Source organism: Muntiacus reevesi, chromosome 13, assembly GCF_963930625.1.
Source record: "Muntiacus reevesi chromosome 13, mMunRee1.1, whole genome shotgun sequence".
NCBI classification, from domain to species: domain Eukaryota; kingdom Metazoa; phylum Chordata; class Mammalia; order Artiodactyla; family Cervidae; genus Muntiacus; species Muntiacus reevesi.
Genome location: NC_089261.1, coordinates 19724602 through 19738740, shown reverse-complemented (window position 1 = coordinate 19738740; position 14139 = coordinate 19724602). Strand labels below are relative to the sequence as shown.

Sequence of the window (14139 nt, the reverse complement as noted above, 5' to 3'; positions counted from 1 at the left end):
AAATACCCCTTCATGTTTACTCCTATCAGGTGGTTTTCCATCATTTCCAAAATCTGGAAAGGAAGTTGACTTACTTATGGCTCTAACTGAGCTAAGGAGCTACATCTCACATGGGAAAAATCAGACATAAACCACAGGTAGTTCCATCCCAGATGCGGGCGTTTCCCCTACACACCCACCTCTCTAAGCCTGCTTCCCCCCAACACAACCCTAATTCAGGTCTTGGATGCAACTGGAAACAGGATAAAAGAGGTTCCATCAGACCAAAACTGGGCAGCAAGCCTCCAGGAAGTCTAACTGGCTCAGGTTCAGCTGTCTCTTCAACACCAAGATGACCCCAGTGAACTTCCTTCACTACAGAGCTTGGGTTCAGTTCATTTCTACACAGACCCTGGGGCATTCACTGGGTACCCACTCTGAGCTCCAGAGCTGGCCGTGGGACACTTCAGAGAAAGGCAGCCTTCACCCCAAACTGGACCCCTGCCTCCTTCTTCACTGTGCTTTCCTGAACTGGTTTCTTAGCTATTCCCTAATAAGGACCAAGTGTGAGGGGAAACCTCACAGGCATCTCCCGTGCCCACCCCAGGAGAAAAATCAGCTCTGAGAAGAAGCGGGGGAGGATGGAGGCTAACTATTCAACAGATGTCGAGGACAAGTCACAAGTTTTAATCACCCAGCTTTGGTCCACCTGCTATGCCTCCCTCTCCCACAAGTTGACCACAACTCCTGTAGTCATTCCAGAAAATAAGACGTCCGTACAGGCCCACCCCACTCATCCCACGGTCCCCACCACCAACACATCCAAATATGTGCTGAAGGCCAGACTGGGGAGGCAGGCCTGGGGGAATGTGATTCCTGAAGCAACTTGACCTTCCTGAAGCATACTTGCCATGAATGGTCTTTTAAAGAACCACTATGAGTGATCCCAAAAGGCTCCACGTGGGAGCTATCTTGGAATCCCTAGCTCAGTGTCTGGTACTTAAAAGCTGCACAATAAAAGTGTAATGCGGACTTCCTGGTGGTCCAGTGGTTAGGACTCCACACTTCCACTGCAGGGGGCACAAGTTTGATCCCTGGTCAAGGAACTAAGATCCTGCATGCTGTGTGGCATAGCAAAATAAAATGTAAAATACATAAAATAAACGTGTAATAAGTGGAAGGTCGGGGACAGATTGGACCACACACAAATCTTTGCGTTACCAGCTCAGTGACAGCCCTTCCTGTTGTCCCATCAGAGCACAAGCCCTAGGGAGGCCCCAGAAAAGGTCCCACTAAGGTGTCAGGCAAGTGAGGTGGCTCTGGAACCCTACTTTCCCCCTTTAGTCCTCCTCCCTGTTTTCTGGGTGTGCTCCACACTTACAGGGACCTCGACTCAGACCTGTCCCCTTCTCTCGGGGAACCCCCCACCCACAGTTTGTCATATAAGAAAAAAGGACAAGAGTAACTCTTATTTAAGTGTTAGTGACTGTTAGAGATGTAGCATGCCCCCAAACACTCTTAATATGAGTCCAGCAGGAGGAGGAAACTCCCAATACCAAGCCCAGGGGAGCACAAAGAGAATTAGTAACAAGAAAACTTGGCCCATTGCCCTGGGCCCATTTCCCCACTATGTACTACCCGGGGTCCCCTCCAACCATGCCCAAAAGCAGGAAGATACAATCACTAAAATTAAGGAAAACTACAAATGTTATTGATTTGCTAGGATTTTCTACTTCAGTGTTTCCCAAAGCATGGGGCATGTACCACCAAGTTTTAGATGCTATCTGAGTGTGATGCTAGATGATACTGAATCACGTGGTGAGAAGTCATCAGTCCTGTTCTTTCCATTCTCCTGATTAAGTCAGGGAGACAATTTTGGTTAAATGCCAGGACATCTTTAATATACAAAATCCCCTGCTCTTGGGTTTCCCAGGTGGCTCAGATGGTAAAAAATCTGTCTGCAGTGCAGGAGACCCAGGTTCAATCCCTGGATTGGGAAGATTTCCTGGAGAAGGGAATGGCAACCCATTCCAGTATTCTTGCCTGGAGAATGCCATGACAGAGGAGCCTGGTGGGCTGTAGTCCATGGGGTCACAAAGAGTCGGACACGACTGAGCAATTAACACATATATACATACATAGAGATCTGTTCATCTCCCTTTTTACACATGTACACACACTTTAGAGAGATAGCAGGCCTCAGGTTCAGAGCCTTCAGGAAGCAGGAATCATTGACTTCAATAAATTAGACAATGAAAATGAAATTCTATTTTTACACTATTTCCTCTTTCCTGCAATTGATGCTGGTTTTCCACGTATGGTGGTGAAATAAAAGTTTCCTTTTAAAATAAATTCACATTTAGTGCTCGCTTCGGCAGCACATATACTAAAATAAATTCACATTTATTTAATTAAAAAAATAAACAAAAAGATGAATTTAAATTGTGAAAAAACTATCATCCAGGTGATGCTGGACACGGTAAAGGCTGAGTGCAGTTTGAGAAACACTGATCTTTTCTAAAGGGCTGCATGCTACAGGACTGCATACCTAAGAATAGCTGATTCCCCTGGTCCTTACCTCTCAGCTCTATGTTCAGGGTAAGGCCCAGCGGGGTAGGGATATGCCATGAGAGACCACTGGCAGAGAAGTGAGAAGGTAGCAAATTATTTGGGGGTTTGGCAAACACCCCAATCTTAAATACACAGCTCCTGGCTGTTCCTTACCAGCCCCCAGGAAGAAGTGGGAGGGTCAAGAGGTTGTTACTTTTTGTTTCAGGAAAAACAGGGACAAGAATGGTATGCAGGGGTTCAAATGGACACCCTCAAAAGGCATCAGACCTATGGGAAATGGGTCCTACAAGTGGCAAGTCGTGGGTCTTAACTCAGTCCTGATACTCTAACCTCTCTGTCAGGGACTTTCCACTTTTCTCACCAGAATCCATTCAACCTTCTGGTGACAGTAACCTAACTTTCCTCTCCTAACACTCAGCTTTGAGGTGTTGGTTGACAGCCCTGGGGGTGGACACAAGGCTCAGAGCAGTACAGTCTCTGGCCACAGCGATCGGTTCAGAGATAATCAGTGAGTGCCAACAGGACCCAGTGAGACTCCTGGCAGAGAGGAACATGCCTTATTTTGCTGGGAATGCTAGAAATGAAGATGTGAGCCTGGAGCTGCTGGGTGCTCCTCCCTGAAACCTGAGACTAAAAGAACACAGTAGAAGGTATGGTTGAGAGATAGAGAGAAACTGGGTCCTGATGACACTGTCTAAATGCCTGGATTAAGCCTTACCTGAACTCAACGCTAATGGACCCATTCCTTGATATGAGAAAATAAATTTCTTATTGTGTTAAACTCATTTATTTGAGTTAGGGTTTCTTGTAAGCAAAAGACTGACCACTGCAAGTGAAGCTGCAGCAGGAGACACCATTTTCCTCCTCCCTGGTTCTCAACAGTCATGAATACTCCACCCCACAAGGAGGAAGGGGGTGCAAGGTGAGGCTGAGAGCTCTCACCTCCATGACAGATTTCCCTCTGGCTCCCCCGCACCACCCCACAAAGCTGGGCCCCCCGTTACCTCGAGCCGTTGCTGATAAGAATGCTCTCCCGAATTGTCAGGGTACAGTAATACCATACGAGCAGGAAGTTAAAGACTTCATCTGTCACCCTGGCAAAGAGAAACAGCCCCAGGGAGGGGTACAGACATGAGAAACCAGGGACAGCTGTCCCCCCACTCCACCCCACCCCTGGCACACGCACAACTGAACAGCAAACCAGGACAAGTCCCCAAAGAAGGAATGACATTAGAGTAGGGCCTTGAAAGTTCAATATATGGAAATGTGCTTTCCTGAGTGTTGGTAATAACTAAATTTGGCCGTGGAAATGGATAATTGTATCTATTATGCTCACTTACATTGTTCCATTTTCTATTTTGTAGACAATTATAGCATAAATGCTACAGGTTGCAATACTCTGTGAGAGTCAAGCCTCCCTTAACTGACAGCAGTTGGAGGATAAATACCGCCCACTCCCTCACCCCTGAGGGTGAATAACTGAGGCCCGTCCATTGCTGTCCCCTACTCCCCAGCAGCACTGAACTCCAGGTGCCCACAGGATAACCTACTTGTCTCACTTCCAATCCCCTACCAGTGTTTCCTGGGATCACCTCCTGAATAAATTATTGGCACTCAAATGCTTGTCTTGGGGGATTTCTTCTGGGGGAACCCAAACAAAGACAGTATTACTTCCCATTTCCAAAACTCAAACACACATACATGCTCCTTGGAAGAAAAGCTATGACAAACCTAGACAGTGTATTAAAAACCAGAGACGTAACTTTGCCAACAAAGGTCAATCTAGTCAAAGCTATGGTTTTTCTAGTAGTCATGTTCGGATGTGAGAGTTGGACCATAAAGAAGGCTGAGAGCCAAAGAATTGATGCTTTTGAATTTTGGTGCTGGTGAAGACTCTTGAGAGTCCCTTGGACAGTAAGGAGATCAAACCAGTCAACCCTAAAGGAAACCAACCCTGAATATTCATTGGAAGGACTGATGCTGAAGCTCCAATATTCTGGCCATCTGATGTGAAGAGTTGACTCACTGGAAAACACCCTGATGCTGGGAAAGACTGAGGGCAAGAGGAGAAGGGGGCATCAGAGGATGAGATGGTTGGATGGCATCACTGACGCAATGGACATGAGTTTGAGCAGACTCCAGGAGGTAGGGAAGGACAAGGAAGCCTGGCATGCTGCAGTGCATGGGGTCTCAAAGGGTCAGAGGACTTAGCGACTGAACAACAACTTCCCATTTTACAGATGAGGAAATGAGGTTCAGAGATGTGCTGACCATCCAGCTCCCCACCCTTGCCCTTTTTTAAGCCATTGAAGGTGTAGTCAGCTAAACAGTGTTCCCCCCGGCTCAAATTCAAATCCACCCAGAACCTCAGAATATGACTTGATTTGGAAACAGGGTCTTTGTAAATATAATTAGCGAAGATGAGGAGATAATGGGTTACGGTGGACCCTAAACCCACGGACTGTGTCCCTATAAGACGACCAGGAGATACAGGGCCACAGGGCAGATGGCCATGTAATGACAGACTAGAGTGAAACAGCCTTAAGCCAAGGGAATGCCAAGGATGGCCAGCCACGACCAGCAGCTGGGAGAGGCAAGGAAGGCTCCTCCTCTAGTCTTTAGAGTGAGCGTGGTCCTGCGAACCATGATTCCAACCTTGACTTCAGATTTCTGGCCTCCACAACTATGAGAAAATACACTTCTATTGTTCTAAGCCACCCAGCTTGTGGTGCCTTGTTACGACAGCCCCAGGAAATGAATACAGAAAGGGATGGGAAACACGGTGATGCCAGGCCCTCAGTGAGCCTGAGCACTCAACTGCACACCACAGATTTGTCCTCTGAGGGCCCCAGAGGTTCGAACACCAGGAAATCTGGTGGCACATCAAGAACTTCTGCCCCCTTTCTGGGGGCACGTGAGCGGGCATGACTGACATGAGCAGCCTCTGCCCTCCAGGGAAGCGGCCCAGGCCCAAGGCAGCAGGCGGGCACGGGCTCAGGGCCTGAAAGAACCTTTGTTTGGACACTCAAGTGGGCAGCCCAGCAACTGGACTCCCAGCCAAGCGCCTGCCAGGAAATAAACCCTTGACACGTGGGCCAAATGCCCAAGCCACACTTGGCCGCCTCCCCTCAGGGCAGGAAACCCAGGGCCAGAGCAGGGGGAAACAAAACCCCCTGGGGGATCGTGGCTTCAGCTCACCTCCCTTGTTCCACTCAAATGGAGCAGCTGACCCTCTCGACTGTGCCACTGGGTGCCAGGCGCTGGGCACAGCCACGTGCGGTGTTAATGCGCTAACTGTCACAACACCCCAGTGAGGCAGGGCCTGGTGTCACCCTCATTTTACAGCGGGGGAGACTGAAGCACCCAGAGGCAACCCGCCCATCCGACAGCCAGGAGGTCTCGAGGACAGGATTCAGACCCAGGAAGTCTTTCCTTCCTTCCTTCCTCTTTTTTGGTCCCCATCCTACCCCCTACCACCTTTACTTCTGTAACTGAGATACAATCCACATACCATAGAATTCACCTTTTTCAAGGATACAAGTCAGTGTGTTTTCACGATATTCACCAAGTTGTCATCCATCATCACTAATTCCAGAACATTCTTACCACTCAAAAAAAAAAAAAAACCCACACCTGTGGCCCTTAGCAGTCACTCCCTATTTGCCTCCCCACTGCCCCCTGGAAACCACTCATCTGTTTTCTGTCTCTATAGTCTTTGCCTACTCTGGACATTTCACATGACTGGGATCATACAGTAAGTAACCTTTTGCCTCTGGACTCTTTCACTCAGCACCATGTTTTCAGGGTTCATCCATGTTACGGAATGTGTCAATATTTCAGTCCTTTTGGTGGCCAAATAATATTCCATTGCATGGATGGATCACACTGGGCTCCTTCTTAGCTACTACGTTATAAGGCCTTTCTAGCAACCATTTAGTAGATATTTGTTGGATGGCTGTAAGGCAGACAGAACTGCTATTTCCCATAAGAAATGGTTCTTCTCTACCCTATACCTCATCACACCAAATGCTGGAGATGCAAGAGAAACCCTGGATTGTTCTCCCATGGCCCTCCTCCCTCACCCCTGCACACACACCACCACACCCCATCACCTGTAGTGAAGGAAAAATCGACACGCCACAGCGCCCAGGAGCAGGATGATGGTCAGGTAGAGCTTGAACTTCTCATACTCATCCTTGTAGGCAAATCTGCAGCAACAGACACCCCCAGGAAAGGTCACATCACTATAAACCATCACCCCACCAGATTCCCGACCTGCTAGATCAAACTAAGGGAGAGATTTCAAATCAATGGTGATGATCGATAGGGAAAGAGAGCCAGTGTGCAAAGCTTCTTTTGTCCCTGGGCTCCTGGGTTTAAGGTTTCGAGCCTGTGATGGGCAGGGAGCTGCGACAGGGTCTCCTCCTCAACCACCTACAGAAGTGGAAAAGCCACAGCTCCATTTTCCCTGGAAATGGGATAGATCTGGGTTAGGCAGGACTGCCTACGCCCCAGGAGGAATGTGTGTGATAAGGCGTGGAATGCGACAGGCGGCCATTTCTCATGGAAAATTGGCGGTCCAGTCCATACCACGTACTGACTCTGTGAACGGAAGGAAGGAAACCTTCCCCATGTGGTCTACATACTAAGGAAGAGACCGTAGGAAAGACCAAAAGCCAGAGTCCCAGCTATGAACTTTTTTTTTTTTTAGTGCAAAAACACTAGCTTGGTCCCATCTCTCTTAAGCTGAAACAGCAAAATGCCCGGATTCCATAAAGTCAGGTGGAGGGGTGTCTGGGATACTCACTTGGCCTGGTTGCTGAGAAGGGTCACGTTCACATTGCCGAGAACCAGATTCAAATAGAGCCTGAAAGGAAAGACCTGTGAGGGTCACCATGTTAACAACCCCAGGAGTGGTCCCCAACCAAAAATATTCAAAATTAATAAGCAGGGCAAGTGCTTCCCAGGTGGCCCAGTGGTAAAGGACCCGCTGCCAATACAGGAAACGGGGGCTCAATCCCTGGGGCAGGAAGATCCCGTGGAAGAGGAAATGGCAACCCACTCCAGTATTCTGGCCTGGGAAATCCCATGGACAGAGGAGCCTGGTGGGGTATAGTCCATGGGGTCACAGAGTGAGACACGACTGAGCATGCATGCACAACAAGCATGGCACTGAGCACCGGATGTTATAAAATGAGGTGCTAAGCTCAACGGTAAAGTTCTCACATCATATGAGAATGAAAACGATTAACTAGAGAACATGGCAACTGTCAGGACCGTCAGGAGACATTTTAGCTGGCTTACAGACCATGTTTCCCAGCCTCCCTTGCAGTTAAATATTTTTAAAAATAAAATAAAAAATAAAGTATACAGCTTAGTGGTGATTATTTTGTAATGTACAGAAATATCAAATTGCTATGTATACCTCAATCTAAAAAATAAAGAATAAGGTGAGCTTATAAAAAATGTTTACATTAAAAACAAATTATACAATTTACTGGTTTCAAGTATACTTAACAACGTTGTACAAATATCAGTGTCACCTAATCCCAGAACATGAAATTTCAACAACCCAAGAAGAAGTCCTTACCCACTAGCAGTCACTCCCTCAGCCCCTGGCAACCACTAATCTACTTTCTGTTTCTATGGATTTGTCTATTCTTGACATTTCGTATAAACAGGCTCATGTGATACGTGGCCTTTTATGTCTGGCTTCCTTGCTGTGAACGTTCAGCACTCATTTCCACTGAGTGTATATACACCCAGGAGTGGAATTTCTGGGTTGTATGGTATGTATGTGTTTGGCTTCACTAGGAAATGGCAAACATTTTTGTAAAAAGGGATATGCTTGCCCTCCATAGTCTGACTCTTTCCTGCTTGCTGAGACTGCGATGGTGTGACCCAGCTTTGGCCATGCAGATGAGAACAACTCCTAAAGCAGTGGTGAGTAGTAAGCAAGCTGCAAGGACCAAGTTCTAGGTGACCTCAGGAGCCCAACATTCTTGGCCCACTCACCTCTGGACTGTTATGTGTGAGAGATAAAAGCCTCGAATGTTTGAGATACTGTGCCATGATGCTTCTGTTACAACAGCCTGTACTCCAACATGCTATGTGCATGCAGTCTCAGTCATGTCCAACTCTTTGCAACCCCATGGACTGTAGCCCCCCAAGGCGTCTCTGCCCGTGGGATTTCCCAGGCAAGAATACTGGAGTGGGCAGCCATTCCCTTCTCCAGGGGATCCTTCCAACCCAGTGTCTCCTGCTGCTCCCGCACTGGCAGGATTCTTTACCACTGAGCCACCTGGGAAGCCCCTAACATGCTAATTAATAAAGGTGATAATAAAGGGTTAGGAGGTCTCAGGGAAAGACAAGTTAAGAGGGAGAGAGGGGTTTAGAAAGACTTCACTGAGGTAGTAACATGTGAACTGGGCTTTGAAGGATGCATAGAAGTTTGAGAGGAGAAAAGGTAACAGAAAAGCCTTCTTCCAGCTATGGGTAAAATCTAGGGGGACTTCCAGTCTTGTGTATCTAGAGCAGAAGTGTCAAAAAAACCATCTATTTTTCTCACCTAGTACATATTTCCTACCTCCTAGAAGGGCAGTATAATTTCCCTTCAGAGAATCACTTTTCCCTCTAGGCTCTAGGGTAAGGCACATGACCCAGGTTCTCCCAATCAAAGCAGTGCAACCTCCTGATTGGGTCAGTCATGATCATGGAACACAATCTAGGCCAATGAGAATCAATAAGAGGACTTTCCCCAGAACTCCTACAGAACAAAGAGGTTTTCTGTACTGGATGTGCTAAGCAGGTAGGATGCAAACCCAGAGCTGCTGGGGCCAGCTTGTGGAGGAAGCCTGCCTGAGAATAAAATTCACACACTGCAAAACAGAGTAAAAAAAACAAATAAATAGGGACACAGTTTAACAGCATCCAGTCCTACCTAGAGCTACACCTGGACTTTTTAGTTACATGTGTCAACAACTGCCCTATTATTAATTAAGCAACTTTGAGTTGGGTTTTCTGTCATTTGTATTCCAAGGATTCCTAACTAATGTCCTAACTGGACAGAGGACTAGGGAGACGAGCTGGGAGAGTGAATCTGACTTTAAAAGAAGGTCATGCTGTTTCATGCTGTAGAAAGTTATTACCACCCAAAGCATGGAGTTTTTAACCAAACACAGCCAAAAAGGAGAAGACAAGAGGAAGGCCTCTGGTAGAAGGCTCTGACTCAAGGCTGGGTCAAACCGGGAAGAAAGTCAGGGTGCTTCCTGGGACGTGCGTTTAGCCACCCATGTCAAGTCACAATACAACGCTGTAAGGATCTCTCTCTACAACGAGGTGGCAGAGATGTCACTTGAGGAAGGAGATAGGACTTCTCTGAAGGAGGAAGATGGAAAGAACACAAGCTCTAGAGACAGAATGTCCAGTGTTCACATCCTGGTTCACCCTAAGCCGGTCTGAGCCCTCAGGGCAAGATACTTCCTAATGCCACTTCTCTGAACCTTTAGAACAGGGATTCCTGGATCTCACTCACCGGGTTGTAGAGGGTGAAATGACTGATGTCAAGACAGCCCCCCTGCACAATGCCAGGCATACAGTGGGCCCTCAATAGATGTTTGTTCTCTTGAGAGAGAACACATTTCCTCTTGATCCCAGGTGACATCGGGCAGATGGCAGAGGCTGGGAACCAGATCTTTTGTCTGGTTCCTTGAAAAAGCCCTTCCAGGAATGTCGCTGCCACACGCAGGGGCTGAGGTCCCCTCCTGGGTTCATGGAGGGTCATGTAAGGAAGCTTCCTTCCCTTTCCTGCCCTAGTTTCCTCCTCAAGCCCCAGCAGGGAGGTCAGAGGCACGCAGACCAGGTGCTCCAGGCCTGGGCATCTGCCCACAGTGTTGGTGGTGTGAGGGCAGGTCCCCAGCTCCTACCCATTCTTCTTGGGCAAGTAGGCCTCCATGTCAAAGAAGACGTTCTGCCGCTCCTTGATGTTGGCACCCATCTGCTGAACGAGCTCCGCTTCCTCCCGACTGGCATGGCGTTTGTACCTGAGGTCAGAGGTGGGGGCGTGAGATAAGCGTTACACAGACTGGATGAAGAATCCAGAAGCTCTAGGCACTGCCCCCCATCTTTCCATCTCAATGCTTCTGTCAACCTCAGCTCTCCAGATGTACTCTCTGGGTTTGATGCTGGCTCCCTGCCAGCCTTGGGAAACATCCTTTAACCTCTCTGCTTTATTTTCCATACCTCAAAAACAGGGATAACATCAGACCTACCTTGTAAATGATATCATTGTGAGGATACAGTGAGTATATGCAGTGTAAAGCATTTAGAATACCTGACACATAGTATGAGCTCCAGGGATATCGGCCGGCAATACCACTCTCCATGCTATTCTATAGGAATAACCTGAAGGTTATGAAGAGTGCAGGCAGGAAAAAGGCTTTGAGGTATTAGCAGTTGACCAACCAAGGTCTGACTGTTGTTCTTTGGTGAGATTTAATCTCAAAACTAGAAAAACAAGTCATAGTCACAACTCATGGGTCAACTAACCTAACTCATGGGTCAACCTTCCAACCCAATGGTTCTCAACTGGGGAAACTTGGGATGGGAGTTCTTCCCAAACCATGAACACTGCCTGGGAACATTCTGGGTTATCAAGACAGGAGTGGAGAGTTCTACTGGCATCTAGTGGGTAGAGGCCAGGGATGCTGCCCAACATCCCACAATGCACAGGACAGCCCCCAGGAACAAAGAAGCATCAACAGTGCCAGGAGTGAAAAACCCTAGACAGATAAAAGACTGGAGTCCTATCAGTGAGATATGTTTTTCCAAGAGTGGTGATGTCATTATGTGGAACCATCCACACTCTTCACCATGACTAATGGGCCTCCATGTCCAGAATCGTCAGTCAAGGTTAGGAGTATAATCAGTAACCATTCCCCAAATTTTCCACGGGGGAAGGGAAGAATCGCTCAGGAATCATAAACTGGAATGGAGGCCCAGCTAAGCGACCAGGGACAAGGCACTCAGAGCCTGTTTTCCTGTATCCCTAGGGGGTCACAGCATCCACTGGACTCCTTCACTTGCAGGGAATGACAGCACTTTCCAAACCATAAAACATAGGACTAGGAAGTGAACAGGTGATCCTGGCCTTAGGTTGTAAGGAAATGAACTAGGTTGTAAGCTCAAGTATATCCCCACCAGGCATGCCAGACCTCTCACGCCCTACACCAGAGACCTGGTGGGGTGAACTCCCTTTGCCTGGAGAGAAGGATACTTGCTATTTACCTGCCCAACAGGACTTCTCATAACAACTTTCCTGTGGGAACTATGCCTCATCCTCTTCCCCCTCCCAAGTAGTTCAAGTAAGAGCTGTCCCATCCCCCAAGTCCATAAACTGAGCATAGGACCAAGTCTTATATAAGTGTTAGTCACTCAGTCCAACTCTTTGCAACCCCGTGGCTCTTCTGTCCATGGAATTCTCCAGGCAAGAATACTGGAGTGGGTTGCCATTTCCTTCTCCAGGAGATTTTCCTAACCCAGGTCTCCTGAACTGCAGGAAGATTCTTTACCATTTGAGTCACCAGGGAAGCCCCCAATCTTATATAAACTGAGTCTCAATGATTGGTTCACAGATGGTCACATGATCAGTTCCAGCCAATGAGACTCACACCCAGCACTTGTACTGAAAGACAAGCTCTCATTCTGCTGGAGTGGCCAAGCCAATAGGAAGAAAGGCTAAGAGGATAACAGCCTGGCACTGCTGGTGGCTATCTCAGTGACCATCTCAGCCACACAGTGAAGCCAATCTAGAGGAAGGCAGAATTGAGAGGAAAAAAACCAAATTCCTCAAAACACCCTTTGACCCCCCTGGATCCAATGATGCTTGAAGTCACTTCTGGTTTTTTCCATTAAAATTTCCATTCTCAGCTCAAGCCAGTCTTGAGTTGAGATTCTGTCCCTAAAAGCCAGTGGGGCCTCTGAGTTGCAGCCCGCCTACCTCTGGAGCGTGAGTTTCAGGTCCTTCAGTCGCGTCTTCTGCTTGTTGATGGAGCTGCTACACGAAGTCTGGAGTGCATTCAGTTCCTCCAGCTTCTGCTTGTAGATCCTGTGAGTTTCCTGAGGGATAAAAGAGCAGGGTGTGCAGGAGAACATAAAGGGGTTATTTTTCAGTCTGCCTGTGTTGGAGTATGTTATTGTTCAGTCGCTAAGTCCCATGTCCGACTTGACTTTTTTTGACCCCATGAACTGCAGCATGCCAGGCTTCCCTGTCCTTCATTATATCCCAGAGTTTGCTCAAATTCATTCAGTGATGCTACTATGTCATTTTATGCTGCACTCTTCTCCTTTTGCCTTCAATCTTTCCCAGCATCAAGGTCTTTTCCAATGAGTCAGCTCTTTGTGACTATAGAATCCAGTTTGACAGTTAAGATGATACAAGTACACCTATCAAAGATCTAACACAAAACTGGGACTGGATTTGGGAAGGCAGCACTAGTGTAATAAGGAACTGCTGTTTTTTTCCTGTGCAGGTTCTGTCTTTCCTGATGGGAACAGAAACCAAACATGCCTTTGAGGGGCCAGCCACCTCTTGTCAATTCTTGGTCCAGGTGGTTTGAGTAGAGCTAACAGTGCCCATGTCAAGGGTGATCATGTGACCCAGGCCTGGCCAATCAGTATTCTCCAATCCCCCCAGCAACTGATTGGTTCATAGGGGGATGCATGGCTCAAACTGAGCCAATGGGAGTCAGCTCTGGGACTTCACCTACAAGTATTAATTTAGAGATGCCCTCTTTCTCCTGGATTTGTTAATCTGGTAGAAGGCACACCTGGGGCTGTTGAGTGTGGAGAGCCTGCCTAAGAATGAAGCTGGGAACTTCCCTGGGGGTCCAGTGGCTAAGACTCCATGCTCCCAATGCAGGGGGCTGGGGTTCGATCCCTGGTCAGGAAACTAGATCCCACATGCTGCAACTGCCACAACTAAAGATCCCCATGTCACAACGAAGATCGAAGATCCCATGTGCCACAACTAAGACCTGATGCAGCCAAATAAATAAATAATTTTTTTAAAAGAAGAATGAAGCTAAACAGGAAAACAGAATTGGGACATGGTAAGAGACAGCATTCTTATAACATCATTTCGGCACTTGAATCTAACTAACCAAGTCTGAATGCAATGCTAACACTCTTAGTTACCGGAATTAATAAATTCCTTTCTGGTTAGTCCAGTTTGGGTTGGGTTTCTGATCTTGGCAATGAAGACAGTTCTTGCTAAGACAATTAAGAAAAAGACATACCTCCTCCCTTTAAGTCAACCCTCCTTATCCCAGGCACAGCCACTCCAGTACACTCAGTATCTTACTCCTGGAAATAACCATTCAGGACCACAAGGCCAAAGGAAATACAAGACAGTGCTCCCCAAGGCAGGGAGAATGGAACACAGTATCTTCTCAACATTACTGCCACAGCACACCTCCCCCTGGGTACTGCCCTTTGCAGGGAAACAACCAGTTTCCTCCAGAGTCCTGATAATCTAAGACAAACACCAACAATCTGAAGAAAACAATATGAGGGTACAGGGACCATAAAATT

The 14139-nt window shown here is 47.5% G+C and overlaps 1 protein-coding gene across 1 annotated transcript in view; it reads right to left on the bottom strand.

Moving 5' to 3' along the window:
* TMEM120B (transmembrane protein 120B) overlaps positions 1-14139 on the bottom strand; it is a 43370-nt gene that overhangs the window by 11949 nt on the left and 17282 nt on the right. The window contains exons 2-6 of the mRNA XM_065903767.1: positions 12548-12666; positions 10476-10592; positions 7358-7417; positions 6663-6758; positions 3555-3644 (exon numbers count right to left, since the gene is read on the bottom strand). Of these exons, the coding sequence (XP_065759839.1) occupies positions 3555-3644; positions 6663-6758; positions 7358-7417; positions 10476-10592; positions 12548-12666 (482 nt within the window). The remainder of the gene's footprint in view (positions 1-3554; positions 3645-6662; positions 6759-7357; positions 7418-10475; positions 10593-12547; positions 12667-14139) is intronic.